At 42.3% G+C, this 19,959-nt stretch overlaps 1 protein-coding gene across 1 annotated transcript; it reads right to left on the bottom strand.

Moving 5' to 3' along the window:
• Positions 1-62: 62 nt before the first annotated feature.
• On the bottom strand, positions 63-1,500 carry LOC114878493 (translin-associated protein X). Its single transcript, XM_029192371.2, has 2 exons — positions 1,265-1,500; positions 63-1,026 (listed from the first exon to the last, which is right to left on the bottom strand). Exons 1-2 carry the CDS (start codon positions 1,278-1,280, stop codon positions 197-199), a joined length of 846 nt encoding a protein of 281 aa, XP_029048204.2. The 5' UTR covers positions 1,281-1,500; the 3' UTR covers positions 63-196.
• Positions 1,501-19,959: the final 18,459 nt, after the last annotated feature.

Here is a 19,959-nt window from a genome sequence, read left to right as displayed (position 1 = left end):
TTATGTAACAGAAAGAAGAATTTAAAAATATATTTTACGAAGGTCTTTTCATGATATTGAAGTACAAAAAATTCGAATCATTTATTTTAACAAAAAAACATAAGGATTTTGTTAGGTAAACAAAACTACTTATTAGATATTTATAGCTAGTTTTAAGTTCACTGTTAATATTAATTTTTTATACGTTCACAGATGATTAATAAGCCTGATATCCTTCGTCGCTTTCCGCATATTCCTCAGTAGCTACGTCCACAAGTATGTGTTTTGGTATTTCTGAACCTCTTACTTTAATGGTATAACAAACATTTTCCATTTTGTGGAGGCTTTGTTTGAGGGTACAAAGTTTCCTGTTCATTTCTTTATTGGATGCATTTGTACAACCAAGGAAACCTGTATATATGTTTCTTACAAAATTACATGTTTGATAACAACTTGCTATGTCCCCTGTTGCCAGATTGTTAATACATTTACGCATGAGCTCTCCAGTTAGATCTGCAACTGCTAAGATGAATTCATATGGAGTGATTAAAGCACGTATAGTTCTGTCTTTGGATTTATCTGTAATTGTGTACGTAAGTTTTTTGTCCAGTTCTAACCAATTTTCCATGCTAGCACACTGTAAATATTGATAAAATGTAACAGCTTCTATGTATTCTTCCAGACCACTACGATAAGCTCTAAAATACTGATAGGCATCTTGATCTTCTAATTCAAGAGCAATAATACTGAACAGATTTTGCGCCACATTTTTCAGTCTTAATTCAGCTTCATGTAGTATACTTTCTTGTTTGCTCTTTTTATCGATGGTATGTAAAAGACAAATTATTCTTTTACTTTCAATAGTGATGTCTCTACCAACTTTTAAAATCCTCTCAAACCGATCGTGTCTCTCGACTAATTCGGCTGAGTAAGCTTGAAATTGTTGTACAATCAAACTGTTTTCGTTTATGTTTTCGACAATTTCTTTCCCCTTGTCACCAATGTTGATCTTCTTATTGTAGTGATGTCCACGATTTTTTTTGTTCCCTTTATCCATAAAATGAAAAAGTCAATACTTTAATATTTTCTTAAATTGGCCTGTCGGAATGAATACAGTTATTCACTATCTTTCTTACATTAGTTTATTTTCATAAGATACTTTAAGTGCCGATTCGGCGGATCGTCACATGGATTTGACGTACACAATGTGTCGTATTAAAAACAAGCGACTTGTAAGTAAAATTAATCGTACGGAATATGTTTAATTATGCTTTCATTAATATACCTTTGGATTGAGACATAGCGATTAACGGTCCACTATTAGGATGCTGTTAGCTTGTCAAATCTAATGTTTATGTATACTGCAATTCACGAAATAACGTAAATACTTGCCCGCGCAGTTCGACTGATAATGAGTTTCGGCGAGTTGGTGTGCATCTAATGCAGTGCTGCAACGAGAGCATGGCGAAGGCGCCCGCTACGGGCGCAATTGGGTTTCTGTCGCAAAAATCGTACCTCCGTTCTTCTGTTGGACAAGAGCGATTAACAAACATGTCTATAATATCAATTGAAAAAAATGTTGCAAAAACATTAAATTATGACGATAAAATAGATGTTTGCAAATAAAAAAGCGAGAAAAATGACCAATGCTGAACTGTTTTATGTTTTTAATATATTATTTTAACATATACCTATGTTTTGTATTTGTTTTATTTTGTCATCATTGAATATGAATAAAAATTTGTTCTTATTTACGTTATAGATTATTTATTCATACGAACACCTTGACAAATACATTATTTTATATACAGGCAACTCATTATGATGTGGTTAATAGTATTTATAACATTGCATTTACTAAAATTTAACTTGTTACATTAAAATTTTTAATTTTTATTGTCATTAATGGGTTGCGGGGAGGCGCAAGTTAGACACTTGCCACAGGCGCTTCATGCCCTCGTTACGGCACTGAGAGAGAGTCACCGGTGCATCGGGGTCCCTAATACCCCAGATGACATCAAGTCTGCAGAGAGCGCTACTGATGCATCGGGGTCCCTGACACCCCAGATGCCATCATGTCGGTATACAGTGTCGCCGGAGCTTCGGGGTCCCTAACACCCCGTATACCATAATGTCGGTATCCAAAGAGCGTCGCTGGTGCATCGGGGTCCCTGACACCCCAGATACCACAATGTCGTTATGCAAAGAGCGCCGTCGATACTTCGGGGTCCCTAACACCCCAAAACGACATCAGGTCGGTATACAGAGAGCGCCGTCGATACTTCGGGGTCCCTAACACCCCAAGATGACATCAGGTCGGAATACAGAGAGCGCCGTCGATACTTCGGGGTCCCTAACACCCCAAGATGATATCAGGTCGGTATCCAGAGAGCGTCATTGGGTCAACGGGGTTCCTAACACCCCTAAATGAAACCAGGTCCGTATGAAGAGGGCAACCAGTATAATAATCGTCCTCTAATTTCTTTCCGGAGTTTATTTATATATTTATTTTCTTTGCTTATTAAATAACCTCATCGAAATAGAATAACATTTATGATTGTATCCATATTCAGGGCCTCGGCCGAGGACCCCTTTTATTTCACACTTTCCAGTTATTTATATAATTTTATCCCTCTTTATAGGCCAAGGCCACCCCCTTTAGTTATTAATTGTTTTATTCTTTCGCCGAAGAGTGCGGATCTCCCTGTTAAACATATATGTACCCTTATTTTATTTTATGCGTTTATGTAATTTGCAGTATTTATCTTCTTAGCTTATTGAATAAACTGATTAGAAGGATGAATGTATTGATTTTATTACCCCTATTATTTTATCATTTTATTTATTATTCTACCCATATTTGCGGGCCTCGCAGGGTTCAAGCCTATATCCCAGTATCCCTTATATCTTTGCATTCTTTCCTTTACTTCCTTGCATTCTTTAGATCCCTGCATCACTTACATCTTTGCATTCCTTACATCTCAGCACCCTTTACCTCCTTGCATCCTTTACCATCATGCATCCTTTACATCTCTGCATCCCTTATATCACGTCATCCTTTACATTTCTATATCCCTTTATAAATAAATTGGCCTCTAGCGGGAAAAATTTGAACTAAAATCTCGACGTCGAATCAGCGCCATCTGGTTTCCAAAAAAGGAACTAAACTTTGCCGAAATTTTGGCCCTCTAGCGGGAAAAATTTGAACTAAAATCTCGACGTCGAATCAGCGCCATCTGGTTTCAGAAAAAGGAACTAAACTTTGCCGAAATTTTGGCCCTCTAGCGGGAAAAATGTGAACTAAAATCTCGACGTCGAATCAGCGCCATCTGGTTTCAGAAAAAGGAACTAAACTTTGCCGAAATTTTGGCCCTCTAGCGGGAAAAATGTGAACTAAAATCTCGACGTTGAATCAGCGCCATCTGGTTTCAGAAAAAGGAACTAAACATTGCCGAAATTTTGGCCCTCTAGCGGCAAAAATGTGAACTAAATTTTCGAGGTCGAATGAGCGCCCTCTGGCGGTGAAAAAAGGAACTAAATTCAGTATGATTTTTCAATGTCTTGTGAGGTATATAAGGGAAGCAATGATGTATGTGGAATACATAGGAATACATGGATGTAAAGGATAAGGGTTGGAGGGATGTAAGTAATGCAGGAATATAAAGAAATGAGGAATGTAAGGAATACAGAGTTGTATGGGGTGTAGGGATGTATGTGGAATATGTAGGAATACATGGATGTAAAGGATGGAGAGATATAAGGGTTGCAGGGATGTAAGTAATGCAGGAATATAAAGAAATGATGGATGTGAGGAATACAGAGTTGTATGGGGTGTAGGTATGTATGTGGAATACATAGGAATACATGGATGTAGAGGATGGAGAGATATAAGGGTTGCAGGGATGTAAGTAATGCAGGAATATAAAGAAATGAGGGATATGAGGAATGCAGAGTTGTAAGGGGTGCAGGGTTGTATGTGGAATACATAGGAATACATGGATGTAAGTAATGCAGAAATATAAAGAAAGCAGGGATGTGAGGAATACAGAGTTGTAAGGGGTGCAGGGATATAAAGAAAGCAGGGATATAAGGAATACATGGGTATAGAGAATGGCAGAATATAAGGGTTCCGGGGATGTAAATATATATATATCTTTATTAAATACAGCTAATTAAATGAACACAGAAAATAGAATGAAGGTATATGTATGTTTAACAGGTAGACCTGCGTCCCTCGGTGGTCGCGACAAGACTGAGGGAGTTTTACCTTGCTCTACGGTTGCGTTCTCCTTTGTCGCAGCAGCCAGCTACCGATACTCGAATCAGTGGCTGTAAATGTTTTTTTTTTTTTTTTTTAAACATGGGGAAATCTTGCATAAGACCCCCCACCGTTCCCTGGGGGGTGGGCAGCGGGGGAGTGTCAGATTCCTACTGACTAAAACCCCACGGCGACCGACACTGGTGCTAAAGGTGGGATGCAGGACCTTATGTGTATAACTCCGGAGTTCTCCGCGCCTGCCATATAGGTGCCCATCTGGAGCATCTATCATGTGGCCGACACCGGGGGTCGCACCCAGTGCCGGCTTTTACTTGGGCCCCGTGCAAAAGCGTCAGGAGCCCCCACTCCCAACGCCCGGAGCCCTGACGGCCCCACCGGTTCTGGTGGTAAAGCTGTCATATCTAGTGTTGAAAGAAGGGCACAAATGCAAAAGCCCTTGATAACAACGGCATGTCTAGTCTTTGAAATAAGGGAACACTAACGTTACCACTTGAGAATTACCTGAAGCTGGTTATCGACTTACCGACTATCCCCGATAGTCGGTAAGTTGTTGAGTAGTTTCCGTCGTTTCTGTATAGATGGCGCTGGCGATGAATTAAAAAATGTTTTAATTCACGGTGTTCTTTTGGGGACTCTCGGTCGTGACCTTGATGCGAGAGGACGTCTGTGCGTTTCGTTCAAAGTGTACATCCTGTGGTAATTGTGTTGTTTCGTGTGGCTCGTGTCTGCTTTGCAGATCTGTTTGCTTCATCCAGCACTCTTTTTTTTTTTTTTGGGCTGCTAGACTATTTAGGGCGCAATATCCCAGTTTTAGCCTTGGACACGTGCCCTAGCACGTTCTTTGTTGGGTTCCTACCCACGCTACTTCCTCTGCGCTAATCGTACGCCTCCTCCGCTGCCCCACGGGGCCGGAGGCTCCTCCTAACATCATAGACATGGATGTTGATAATCAGGGTGGCTGGACCTTGGTCAGTCCTAAAACGAAATCTTTAAATAAAAGGAATGGCAGTCATTCAGGTGAAGCTACCAAGAGGTGCGCGTCCCCAAACACCGAAGATAACGGTACCTCGAAGCGGAAACCGTCCACCATGACGGACACTACAGCGCCACCTCGTGCTCCTCTGAGGTACCCTGCGGAGTATAAGGGGTCGGCCACCATAATCCTAACCCTAAATAATGATCGATGCAAAAAAAGCAAGTCGCAAAATATGATGTCCATCGCCAAAGTTGTGAGTTCTTTAAAATCCGGCGCTCAGTCCATGCAGCCTCGTGGTTTCAACAGGGCTGAAGTAATGTTTAACAACAGCAAAGAAGCGAACCTATTCCTGGACTCTCCTGCTCTTCATGATGCTGGCATTTCGGCTTTTGTCCCCAGACAAAAAATCGAAAAAAAGGGCCTCCTCAAAGGCATTTGTCTCGACGTTAGTATGGAGGAGCTTACGGAGCTCTCTCTTTCTCCATGCAAAATCACCTTTGCAAAACGTCTAAATAGAAAGATACGTGATCCCGACTCCAAGGAGATATCCTGGGTTCCGTCTGAAACCGTCCTCCTAACCTTTGAAGGGTCTGTAGTTCCCGAGAAGATTCAGGTGTTCGGACTTCTCAATAAAAATATTGAACCTTACATCGAACGGGTAAGAACCTGTGTCAATTGCGGAGGCTATGGACACACCGCTTCTAGATGCAGAGGACCAACCATCTGCCTCAACTGTGGTGAACATAAAAAAGATGAACAGCACTCCTGTAACGCTCCTACTGGTTGTCTTCATTGCAAGGGTGACCACTCTACCTTCCACCCGGATTGCCAAACTATGATCTTCAACCAAGAGGTTAATCGAACCCTTGCCTTCCACGATGTTTCTATATATGAAGCACTTGCGCAAACCAGAGAGAAACTTGGTCTTGTAAAACAAAGACCTCCAAGACACTCATCGGCTATCTCAACCAATCCCTCATCATTTCCTTCTCTTCCTCCATCTACATCTAAAAAAGAATACACTTTGAGAACCATCGGTGGCATTCAGAAGGAACGCCCTGCCAGTCAATGGAATAACAACATCCTAAAAACGTACTCAAAAAATAATACCATTGTCGGCAGCTCTTCTTCAATCACTTCGATATCATTGGAATCTCCTCAGAAGGAATTTTCTCCTACTAAACTCGCATCGCATTCCTCCAAACCTTCAACATCCTCTCACACAAACCGGGTAACAACCCAACAAAACAGCAGCATAAAATCCAAATCTCTTCCCACCAGCAAATTTCTCGCCAAGAACATCTCTTCCTCTTCAATCTCCAAAAACAAGTAAACATGGATACTTCACAAACAGCCAATTTCAATGTGCTGTTTTGGAATTGCCGGAATATTGTCAGTAAGAAGCCAGATTTAGAGCTTATTTCGCCCTCATATGACGTTATAATTTGCGTTGAGACTTGGCTCAACCCTACCTTGTCATTTAGTCTTCCTGGTTTCTCTATAATCAGAAGAGACAGGCCTTGTCGTAGGGGTGGTGGTATCGCCATCTTCTTAAAGAAGAACCTCCTCTGGTCTCACATCAGCTCCATTTCCATCGATGATGAATTGACGGAATCACTCACGATCCGTATTAGTCTAAGCGACTTACGTCTCACCATTTGCACATGCTACAGACCCCCGTCTTCGGATTTCGATCAGGACAAGTGGTATCAGCTCCTGCAACAACTTCAGCAGCAGGGACCATTTATTTTGGTCGGTGACTTTAACTGTCACCATGAAGCATGGAACTGCATAAATAATTCACGGGCAGGGGAACATTTTCTTCAAGTTCTTGAAGACACAAACTGTATGGTTCACAACACCAACACTTCGACATATCTTGGACACTTCAACCAACAAGGCAGTAATCTTGATCTTGTTATTTCTCCCTGCAATTTTGCTCACAAAATTCTCACTTCTCAAATTAACGACCCCTGGGGTTCTGATCACTTCCCCTTACACATAACCGTGCAGACTACCCGCTTCATCTTCAAACAACGGCGCAACAGACTCACTACAAAACGAACTGACTGGCGCGCTTACTCTGATCATCTTGAATCTCTCACTCCCGTTCTCCTCTCTAAGGAGTTTCTCGACTTGCAACCTCTCGATCAGTATTCCGTCTTTGTTGAGATGATTCAACAATCCGCTGAATCTGCTACTCCTGCTTCAAAAGGACATTCCAACGGTCGTCTCAAAAATCCTGTTCCATGGTGGGATCAAGAGTGCAGCAAGGAGATTCGTCTTAGAAAGGCCTGCCTTTTAAAATGGCGTCACACCGGCTCCTTTCAGGATTGGATTGCTTATAGTAAACAACGGGCTTCCACTAGGAAAACTCTCAGGAAGAAGAAGAAGGAGAGTTTTCAAAAAATGGCTAGCGAACTGAACCGGCAGTCGGATTTAGGCCTCTTCTGGAAACGGATCAAGGTCTTTAAAGACAAGTGGACTAATTCTACTGCTCCCACTCAACAGTCTAGCCTCAAAGATTATCATAATTTGATCGACAAACTTTGCCCGGCTTGGGCCTCTCGTGGTGTCACATTCTCTACCAGAAATTCCAACTCTTTTCTCGATACAGGCTTCACCCTCTTTGAGCTAAACTCCGCTTTGAATAAGGTTAATTGCAAATCGGCTCCAGGTCCAGATCGCATCGACTACCAACTTATTAAACTCCTTCCTCTTGCGTGGAAGTTGTCACTATTGGATATCTTTAATTCTATTTATGAGAACAATTTGTTCCCAGAGCAATGGCATGACAATACCGTCTTCTTCATACCCAAGCCGAATCAAAAAGGTCTTCGTCCTATCACACTCTCTTCCAACCTATGCAAGTTACTCGAAAGATTAATCTCTCAGAGACTCTATTCGTGGCTCGAGTCGATGGGTCTTTTGCCGGAACTCCAGTCCGGTTTCCGTAAAGGCAGATCCACCGCTGACAACATTCTTGCCTTCACAACCCTGGCGCACACCAACCTACTTAATCGGCGCACTACGGCTGCCGCTTTTATTGACATTGATTCAGCCTTTGATCGTGTCCTACCAGATCTATTGTTAGCTAAACTTGAGTTACTAGGGATTTCTGCCAACCCCCTTCACTTCATCGCCAATTTACTTTCGGATAGAAGATCTCATTTCCAGGTGCGGGATGATAGAGGATTCCCACTTGAGATCACACGGCTCTCGAACATTGGTGTTCCGCAAGGTGGCGTCCTCAGTCCCCTGCTGTTCATCCTTTACATTGCAGACATCGACTGCAATCTTCCTAGCAACATTCGAGTATACAAATATGCCGACGATATTGTTATTTGTGCCACTGGCGATGATCCTAGTGGTGCCACTGCATCCCTGGAAATTGCTACCAACATACTAAACAAAAACCTTGAGCAAATAGGTCTCAGCATCGCAGCCCATAAAACTAAACTCCTCATAATCAGTGGCAAGAGAAACTTTGCTGGCACACCTTCTATTAAGATTAGAGAATCTGTCATCTTCAAATCCACCACGGTCAAATTCCTAGGCATTCATCTAGATCAAAGACTTAACTTTTCTCACCACATCAATGAGCTATGTGCTCACACTCGCAAGACCCTCAACGTTATTAAGTTTCTTCGAGGCACCTGGTGGGGTGCTCACCCTGACACTCTTCTGACCATATATAAAGGGCTCATTCGCTCCAAAATAGAATATTGCCTTCACATTTTTTCTCCTCACCAGCATGGGCTCCTCCAAAAACTGGAGAGAGTCCAGCTAGCTGCCGCTAGATTCTCACTGGGTTTGAGGAACTCCACACCTATCAATGTTACCCTCGCTGAAGCCAAACTTCCACCCCTTACTCTACGTGCTGAGTACCTAGGTAAAAAGCATATCACAAAAATATTGACAAACTCGGCTCACTTTCTCAATAGTCAACTTGCTGCATATTTATCCAGTATTGACAATCTCAGACCACATATCCGCCGCCCTACTAATCTCATTATTCGTGTCATTCAACAAATTTGGTCTTTGAAACCCCTTCTTATCAACTCTAAGGAATGTTTGTTTGGATCTTATCAAGATCAGTCTGCACCCTCACTTCTATGCGACACCACTACTGGGCTCAGTTTGAAGAACTCAGATGACATTAATTCAAAATTTCAAGAGATCCTTTCTACTAGCTATAGAGGATCCATCCCAATATTTACTGATGGTTCTAAAACACCAACAGGGATTTCCACTGGGGCTGCTTGGTTCTGCCCAGAGCTTGGGCAGGCAGAAGCTATGAGCATTCATTCTCATGCCTCAGTTTTTACTGCCGAATGCTTGGCTATTTCCAGAGCTCTTGACTTGGCAAAGAACTACCCAGACATGGCTTTTACTATCTTCACTGACTCGTTGAGCTGCATCCTTGCCATTCAAAATCCGATCAACTGCTTGACCCACTTTTACGCAAGAGAGGTTCTTAACAAAATCAACAATTTTGGTGGGATCTCTCTTCCTCATAAACCTAGACTTGTCTGGATACCTGCTCATCGGGGCTTGACTGGCAATGAAGAGGCTGACAAACTGGCTAAACACGCTACTAATGCAGCTCACCATCCCTATTGGAAACTACCTCCCCAAGACTTGCATATAGTTTATGCATCTCAAATGTGGGAGGAAGCAGATGCTATCTGGTATAACAAGGCCCAACCAGGCAATCCTAAACCGACTGGCATAAAATACTTCAAGACATTCTTTCAAAGTACGAGAAAGCCTTGGTTTACGGGGAAAAATTTACCGAGGGTTATCACCTCGTGGATCTGTCGAGCTCGATCGGACCACTACAGTCTGGGAGAGTCCCTCTTCAAGATCAAGCAAACAAGCAGTCCTCTATGTCGCTGCGGTATCATGGAAGATAACCTCAATCACGCACTCTGGCAGTGCCCTCTACTGGATCACCGACCTGAGCTCATTAATGGTCTTCGGCGTCAGGGTTGGCAACCTCCCTGGTGCATAGAGACCTTTCTCGCCGGTCCACACCTCAAGGAACTATATACTATATCGCGCTTCTTACAAAAGAACAATATTTCTATTTAATTAAGTTTGTTCATCTCTGACCTTTCTACTGACTTTATATGAATTTACTGTAATGATATGTACCACTTATTGCTGTACCGGATCTATGAGCTTGTATGGAGCTTACGATCCTTTTTTCAATAAATACAATACAAAAAAATTCACGGTGTTCTTTTTAAAATATACGTTTATTTCTAAACATGATGTCTACGTCGAATTTTCTGTGCCTTATGTCTAAAATATATTTCCCGAATGACTGGCCACCTATTTATTGTATTGGTTACAAAAATAAACTAGAACCATTGAAAAATTGAATCTAATACACAAGATATTGGTTTCGAATCGCTGAAAATATGTCATCGTTAGCCTTTTCTTTTTCGGGTCATTGTCCGATACAAAGTTATCCAAATATTCCGAAATCGTTCGAACGATTCGCGGTTCGCGGTTGCACCAGTCCGAGATCTATTTCTGAATAGGATGTATTTATAACTAACCTTACCTTTGGTGGACCGATGTACGTGCCGGCACTCACGTAAATGGTATTTTGCGACCGTCTCCAACCTCTTTCCGAATCCGATAATTCAGCAGGGCTTTATACAACGAATAAAGTGTATTTTCCGTAGCTACTAGGCAACCAGAACGGGATATATCGTCGTTCGAGAACGTCTTCGTAATGGGTGTAGCTACTTAGCATGCCAACAACTTTAATCCTTTCGGCGGCGTTGAATCAAAGAACATATTTACCTACGTTACACCAATGAATGCATGTAATAACGTTCTTCCGGTTTATCGCGTACATTCACCTCATTTATTTTATTAATTAAATAGCCGTTCTAACAAAACTCTTACTGTACTTTATTTATTTTCTTCTATTTTCTAACTATCTTCCATTGGAAAATGCCTACTCCTACTACTCCTACACCGATCACAAGAAGTCTCAGGAAACGGCACAGGGGCAAGAGGAGATATTATGCACACATCAACTAACCCCGTAGTTTTACACGAGTCTAAACAGTAAACGTAACCGCTTCGACCAATCATACGTCGGGATTGAAAGTACGTGTAAGCTAAGGTGGGATGGGACTAATTAGATTCCGTTATTCTCACGGGACTTCTTGTGATCGGTAAACAGTAAATACGTTCAGTTTTCAGTAACGAGCGAGAAACTAAAATCATATTGGCTCACGAATCGAATCTGTCGCGCCAACAGAAAATTAGAATCGGCGGAACATTTTTCCATCGACCGGAAGCGGCAATCCTGCGAAACAAATCGAACCGTTTGCCAAAAGTTTCCCGGATAACCTCGGAAAAGCGGGATAAATAACCAGACAGCCTGTAGACCGTGCCGTTTACGCGTTTATATTTGGATACCGATGCATTCTTCGATTCCCCTCGACATTGTATCGCTTTTCGAGTCTGGTCATCCAATTTCTATGTTCTTCAAGCTTTTACCAAACTATACACGTAAGATGACTCCCCGGAACTTTGTAATAATTACAATAAATATGATACAAGGAAAAGATGCGCTGGGGTCACCAAACTTTTTGAAAAACGGGCAGGATTGAAATTTTTAAAAACTATTCTTATTGAAATCATATTAGAATATTAATTTACATTGCACGTGTAAAGTTTACATTGGAATTTATATTGAAAAATGTCTATTAAAATGTACCAAATCACAATAGAACAATAGAACAAAATCATAAAATTTTATAAAATTAATATTTATAAATAAAACATTGGAATTTATATTGGAAAATTTTATTAAAATGTACCAAATCACAATAGAACAATAGAACCAAATCATAAAATTTTATAAAATTAATATTTATAAATAAAATTGGGGGAGCCGGATGAAAATCTTTGGATGGCCGGATCCGTCTCGGTGACCTCTGGTCTACAGCCCTATAGCAAGTGAGATTTCCACGGATCTCACGATATGGCCACCCATCTATCCTCGCGTCACGTTTCACTCTGTAATACATAGCACTATAAAGAGAGAATAAAAAGACAGTCGGAGCTTCCGATAGTACAAACACGTCCATTTCCGTCCAACTGCAAGAGAAATGTCTTCGTATCAAACCGGGACGAGCTAATATATAATAAGCTTTTGTTTGACAGAGAAGACTCCAGTCACTTTAAGAAACTTCTCCCGTCGCCGCGTCGCGCCGGTCCCATGGGAATGCTTCCTCCCATCTTCGTCCCTCTTCTTTCGAACACGGTTTCTCAACGATCCATCGTTTTTCTTTCCACGATTCTAGCGTGGTAGCAAACGGTATCGGTCAAAACAGTATCATATGGCAGGAATCTGTCCACTGTGACATGGGAAATTCGTTCGACTCCGTCCCCTGAAAGAGAAGGAAAGGAAAAAAAAGCCGAAGAACACGAGGCGAGAATTCGTTTTCGTTCCTCGTTGAATTCGAGGCTGCGAATTGCACGCGCGACGGTCGTCGAAGCGCAAACAATTTTGTCGGAAAATTGTGCTTCCTCGGGAAACGCGTGTCGCTAAAATTTAAATAGCTCGCACAGTTGAAACGCAGAATATCTGGGTCGGCCTCTTCAGATCGAGAGCCGTTCCTCGAAAGAGACTCGGTTTTCCGGTTACCTTCTCCGCGGGAAGGTCGCTGCGCCAAAATTTCATCAAATGATAGTAATAATAATAATCTCGGTACCTATTTCTCCTTCGAAAATCCTTAAATCCTTGAATCTTTTAAGGATCCTCCTTGGTACACGCTGGGTTAAGTAACGTTTTGTTATCGAGCTACTTCGAATCGCGATAACAGGCTGTGCAGGGCTTTTATCATTCAACGCGATAGCACGTATCGTTTGTTAAAACGGTCCCCTTTGATACGCGAGGCTCGATGTTCAACTAGCATTAAGTGACTTACGACTTACGACTTACCATTTTCACCGTGGCCCGACGGAAATAGCGTTATGGCGTATACACGAGCAAGAAAAAGCGTCGCTGGAAGAGGAGGAAACGAGCGGGAGGAACAAGACGAGCGCGCGTATACGAAAATGGCCGTGAGAACGAAAAGGGAATCTTTGGGCGAAAAGAAAGGGCGAAGGAAAAAGGAGAAAGGAGGGAAGGAAAAGTAAGCAAAAGAAGGTATCTTTTCCCGCGTCACGATAAATCGCGACGTTTAATCTCGTCGCATTGGCTGGCATACTTTCCGTAAAAGTTTCGACCTTAAAAGAGACTTGTCTTTTCAACGCGAAAATGTCAGGATATTTCCTTACTGCTATAGCATTAAATATCGCGATTTACCGTCACGTGGAAACGTACCTTAACGAAGAGAAAACGGAGGAAATAGAGGAGTAGAAAAGGAGGTTGAAGATCGCGAGATGGAGACGAAGAGATACGAAGAGAAATCTTCCTTTTCTGTTGGAACAGGTGCACGCCTCTATTTTGGCGAGCTTGCTGGGAAATGTTTTGTCCAACCTGGAATAAAATCGCGACATTCCTTCGTTCCCCGTTTCTCTTCGACCTCCGACTGTTCCTTTTTCCTATGCGTTTCGCTTCCTTCTTTAGCTCAGCAGCGAACCTGGCGTACGTAACCCGCTCCTTCAAACTACAACCGCCCTAGGATTGCATAATATATTTCATTTAATAACCATGAACCACGAACCCTATGGCTGTTTTTCTTTATCGTCGAACAGTACCTGCGTTTGACGTAAACGTTCACGTAACACTGAAATTTTCCGCTCGGAACGAGTTGATTTTCACGCAACGCTGCTAGGGAGAAACACCCCCCGGTGACAGCGGTCGCTTGTTTCACTGTGCGCAAATAGTAATAAATTTCTTTTCTATGAGCACGATTCGGTGACGAGACGCGCGCGACTAGAACGCGACAAGAATTCCAATATCTTCGCGAAAACTCCAAGCATTCGGAAACGTCGAATTCTTTGGGCACGATACGCACGACAGAGAACGCGACGCGATGCTATTTACGTTCGTTCGTCTTTCGCCTTTCCCTTCCTTTCTTTTCTGGTTGTCCCTTTTTTTGACATTTTTACCATTTTTATCTTTCGAAGCAGAACTACTCGTATTTGCCAACAGAGACGCATCTGCAACAACTTCTTCGCTCAATTGAAAGCTGAAGAACGATTGGTCATCTATCATTGCGCTCTGTCAATTTCAGTTGGCGTGGAATAAACGTGCGCATACGTAATGGGTGTACTAAAATTATTCCGTGTCGAAAATTCGTCGAAAAATCGTGGAGTTTCATTAACGTTCTAATCCGTCGAGCTCATTAGCGTGCATTTTAATTTCAACCGTAGAATCCACGTGGACCGCTATTGAAATTCAATTCTCCCATGGCGCTCGTTCGACTTTTTGTCGGTCAGGAATTTTTACTGGCATCCCAAATGAATTAGCTTCTCTCTTTCCGTTCCTTTGATTTTTCACGAAAATCTCGTTATGCCGGCCGTTTTTATAACAGCGTTTATTTACCGAGTTCTCGAGCGACGCGGGAGAAGAGAAGATCGTTTCAGTCGCTAAATGCGGAGGAAAAAGAGCTCGCCGAGAAATGTGACAGAATCGAGACACGTGCGGCTACGCGCGAATGGATCACGATTTCGAGATTTATCGATGCATTAGTACACGCGGTATCTCGAACAAAGTGTTCCTCGTCTGTAACTCTTTCCTTTCCACGAATCTACGCGGAAAGCTTTTCTTTTGTTTACACATTTTATTTGCTCCTGTGAATTTATCAAGCAATCGTTTCTATCGAATAACGCGACATCGACGTACAAGAAGGTATCTTACTTCTTTCTATTATATTTATTCAATAGGTCATTTCAATCGTCTATATTACTACGTCCTGCACACAATAGTGTTTCGAGTGTTAACTTGAAAACTCTTCAAGGATCGATATTTTCAACACGATATTCTATCGTGTAGAGAAATCTCGGACAGAGAAATCTTTATTTAGTTTCAGATGAAATAAGCTTTAACTTCGTTTCTTGCTCTTTTTAAATTAGACTTATTGTTAGATTCCGATATTTAATAAATACTTTATACATTTATACACTTAGAATAGTTTCCTACTGCTAGCGATTCTTTACGTTATTTCAAAATACTCTGTTTCTGACTCTAATTCGTATTATATTCTCCAGGATAAGTGCTCTGGTACTGTTTTTAAAAGGTCGGAAGTCTGAATTTGAAAGTGGTGAGGACCAATAGGAATTCTTGGGTATTACCGAGGTTCGAAGGGTCAAGCGTATGATTCAGGGATGGCGAGTAAGGAATTCAAGGGTCGTATGCGCAATTGTGTATAGAAGATAGTGTGAAAATTTACTATTTAAGTAAAAATATTTACTTATTCTATGACGGTATTCAATATTATTACAACTTTTAAAAAACCAAATGGATTATTACGAAACAACGATCGAACGTGTTAAAGAACGAAAGGGGAATTAATGTAACAGATACGCGAAAGTATTCTGTCACGACTGCTTCCGGAAGCAGTGGATTCGATAGCGCCGTTCGTACCGGAACGCAACCACCTATCATCGAGAAACGCGTTTCACGGAACGAGCATTTTCAACGAGGACAGATCAAACTGAAACGATCCTCGAGTCTCGTTTCTAGGAAGCCCGTTTCTTTTCTGAACAAAGTAACAAAAACCGGAAGGCACCAACGGCACAAACGTGGCACGGTTTTAGAGAACAGTCAACCGGCTCCCTCGGGTATTAACAAATGTTTCCTATTAAACGAAACCACAGGAACCGCTAGGAATAATTAGCGGCGGCTCGGCGGCGGTAGAGAATTGCTACGATTCCATATGGGCCATCGTTCTGGGATTTCTCAACTATTCATTCGCGAGAGAGTCGTTAAAGAGAGGAAACTATGGCGGTCTGAGTTCTCCGAAGGGTGTTGGAAAAGCATCGGAGCCACGTGAATCATGGTGGCCACGCGAAAACACCATAAAAATAATACGCTTCTGTCACGATAGTCGAGCCATGACTCATCCTCCTACACGAGCCGTTGGATCTTATTTTTCGAGGGAACAGATCGATAAGCCATGGCCCATGGGGTCCCCTCGTGGAAACGACGCCAGGGTGCTACTACGATTGGACTAGGGTGTGCCTTTGCCTTACAGCATCCACCCTCTCGATACAACGTTGAACGCGAATAACCACGATTAGTTCCCTTCTTGCTTAATGCTTTCACTTCCTACATACATCCTTTTTCTCCTACGGAAAGCATTATACCTCTCAACGTACAAGTGTTGAAGATTGATTTTCATTTTCATCCCAGGTGCTGCTAAGTATTGCGATTTAATCAGACTTCATTCGGAACTCGAGTGGAATCACCGGTCATTGATACATATGTACGTAACAATCCGCTGGTAACATCCCTCGCAGAGGAACAACGCGCACAAACGATCGAATGAACGGCTAGTCCATCGAGGTTGTAAACTATCGAGTATCGAGTTGAATTTTCCGAATCGATTTGTATCTATACGCAAACAATGCTGTCCGTTCGAAAGATACAAGAATGATAATCCATAAATATTAATGGGCGGGAAACGAGCCGCGTGTTCGTTCCGTATCGCCGCATTCAGATTAATATCGATCGCTTTCGATTCTCGTTAGTCATCGGTACACACGCGGAACCATGACACGTATGTACGTTTCAGTGAGTCACTTAATAGCCGAAACTCTTTGCCATTAGATTGATTCGAGGTAAAACGATGAGTAATCGTACCATGCGATTTTCCGCGATTCACCGATCGCAAAGTTTCTTTCGAAAAATTTTCGATAAATCGATCAAGAATCGTAGGATCTGCGTCTACGAAGATGTTGAAACAATTTTCGAGAACTGGAGGGTCGACCGGAAGCGTCGAGTCGGTGGCCCGCATAAGGTCGATTTATCGTCCGAGGAAATCAAGGATGTGTCGCTTACGCGTCCCTATGAACCTATTCGTTGATCAACCATCGTCGGGGTTAATTAAAAAATATAGAAACTCGCGTTCGCCGGTGATGTTGTGACAGACGTTGGACAGGGGACAGGATTTATCACGATGACCGTTTTTAAACGATCGGGCACATCCTGTCCTCGTGTCGCGTCTACTTCGAGCCACGATTTTCACGACTAATAACTTTATTCGAATAAATTGAAGTACCACGTTGCACGGTGGCCAGCGTGGCCACGCCAGACTCCCCTCTAAGCTTTAATGACCACCTACGGGCTCATCAGCCATAAATTTCGCGGCAATTCACGTCTAACAATTACGTCTACTGCTACAATTCTATTATTTATGTTCCGCGAGGGCTGAAGCTGACTTTGGGTACTTTATCCATTCGAGGGTGGTTGCTATGTATATCGATCTGTCTTTTCTCTCGAACCGCACTCGTTCGCGCCGAATTCGGCTTCCACGATACACAGAGAGAAGGGAGAAGAGAAAGGTCGGGTATAACGTGGCTCGCAGACACGTTTTACCGGCGCGATGGCGGGGCGATAGATTCGAACGGCGCGGCGGCTGACTGAGGGGCTGGTTTAATGGCAGCTGCGACAAATGCAATTCGAGGATATTGGATGTGTGCCCTGTTACTAAATGACTTCTTGTTTTCTCCGATTTCACCCTGTTTGTTTATAAACCCTTGAATTTTTTGAAAAGCATAAGGTTTCGATCACCGAATCTATTTGTGCATCAACTTAATTTAATCCTTCACGATCGATTTTCTAGAAAAAGAAACTTACAACTATCTATTCGAATGTTTATCTATCGATGCAGCGATCAGATAAGAAGCACGTGACTCGACCCTTATTCAAAAGTTTAATCTTTTAGGACAGGTCGTTGCTAATTGAATCGCTCCCTTACCAGGGAATCGAATCGAATCGAACTGAGTTACGAGACGTCGCGTCGCGTCAATTGGCACTTTATGAAAGTCGATTTAGCTATTGGTAACACTTGAAACACGGAAGAGAGAAAAGCAGCGGCCAGCAAAAACGATGGAATTGTTTAGTTTGTACGGGCAAAAGCAGAGCTTGACGAAGAATAAATACAAAACGGCTAGCAAAAGTTTCAAGTGGCCGACAGAGTGCTCGAGCGTACAATCCATCGTGTTCAATTGTACCTAACCAAGTGGATATAGTTCAACGAGATTTTCACCAACGAATAAACGCGGTCGTGCTAAAAACAACATTCAAACGACTCTGGACAAGAGAAACAGGATACGCTACAGATTTTTCGTTCTCATTATCGGACAGGCTAAACTTTAAATTGATAAGTGATTAATTACGTACTTCAATTAATTAGACGATGCTGACAAAAGGGTGTTCGGACGTTTTTAATTGCTTGAAAGTTAGTACGATGAGATTAATGTTACTTTTTGTCCCAACTATTTCTTTCATGACTCTCAAATAAATGTTCAGTACGGTCAATTCTTTTGATCTTTCGATCTCTCGTTCGACAGTTGAGAAAGTTCAGCCGTCGACAGTGTTTTCGCGATTCGATTCGCGCTGACGATTCCAGATTCGTGCATTCACGTGGGTGCACGCGGTCGGTGAAAAAGAGGGTGTCGGTATCCAACGAGGGACACCGAAAATAGATATTCGCCGCGAACCGTACTGTGACATTAGAAACACCGTACGTATATAATGCCTCTCTACCGAGCCTTCAATAACAACGCGGTCCCTCTCTTTCTTTCTTTCTTTCCGACGCGTTGCTTTTGAAAAAAAAAAAAAAAAAACAGGAACGAAAATATACATCGGCAACCAAAAATTCTCCCGTTCGCATCGACGTTCACATAAGTTATTTACATCAAATCCTCTATTAAAAATGGTACACGTTGGATTTTAATATTCACGGTACAACCTGTTCCATATTCGATTGACAGGTTCTTTATGTAAACTGAAAAATTATCCATTTTGTTCTAATTACATTCCCCACGGTAACAAAAAAAGATAGAGAAAAATGAAGAGAAGAAAGAGCATTACCATCGGGGAGACGAGTTTGTTCTTTCAAGACGCATTCTTGACCCTCGTCGATGCTGGCCGACTCCACCCTCGAACGAACTCCAACATTTTCAGCCCCCCCTTCGCGTAATCGTCTGTACGATGATACGCCAGAAACTCACCCCGCGTTTATTCCACCGAAGCAAACTCGGTTTTGGTCCCCTTCCAGCCTTCGAGTCAACGACAGACCGATAGTGAGAGAAAGAGAGATAAATGGTAAACGGATCGGCCAGAAACACGCGGCGAAGCGTAACGCCTGCGTTTCCAACTATCTTCCCTCGTGCGTGTACCTTAAGGTGCGCTTGTGTTAGCACCGTTAACACCGGTTCACCTCGTTTGCGTGTTTCCATGTTAAGCCAATATCCTCTGACGAATTTTCAAGAAAAGTCATCGGTGTCCCTTTGAAACAAACCCCTTCAAATCGTTTCCTATTAATTCAAACTGACAATTTGAGTGGGTATCCTGCTGATTTGAAAAACAATGGAAATGCCCAAAATGATTTCCTGCAATCACGTGGTATTGTACAAGATTAATTACCAATCTCTACCTCGCATTACACATTTTCTCCAATGTTCCAATCCTGTTAAAGGAAAAGCGTGCTGCTGCAGAAGTGCATAGAGAGTGCAGTACCTGTGCACGCACGGTCGTTGACAATTCGAGGGGTGCAGAATGGACCTAGGGTAGAAT

This window comes from Osmia bicornis, chromosome 15 (genome assembly GCF_907164935.1).
Source record: "Osmia bicornis bicornis chromosome 15, iOsmBic2.1, whole genome shotgun sequence".
Taxonomy (NCBI): Eukaryota; Metazoa; Arthropoda; class Insecta; order Hymenoptera; family Megachilidae; genus Osmia; species Osmia bicornis.
This window is presented reverse-complemented; position numbering and strand designations above follow the sequence as displayed.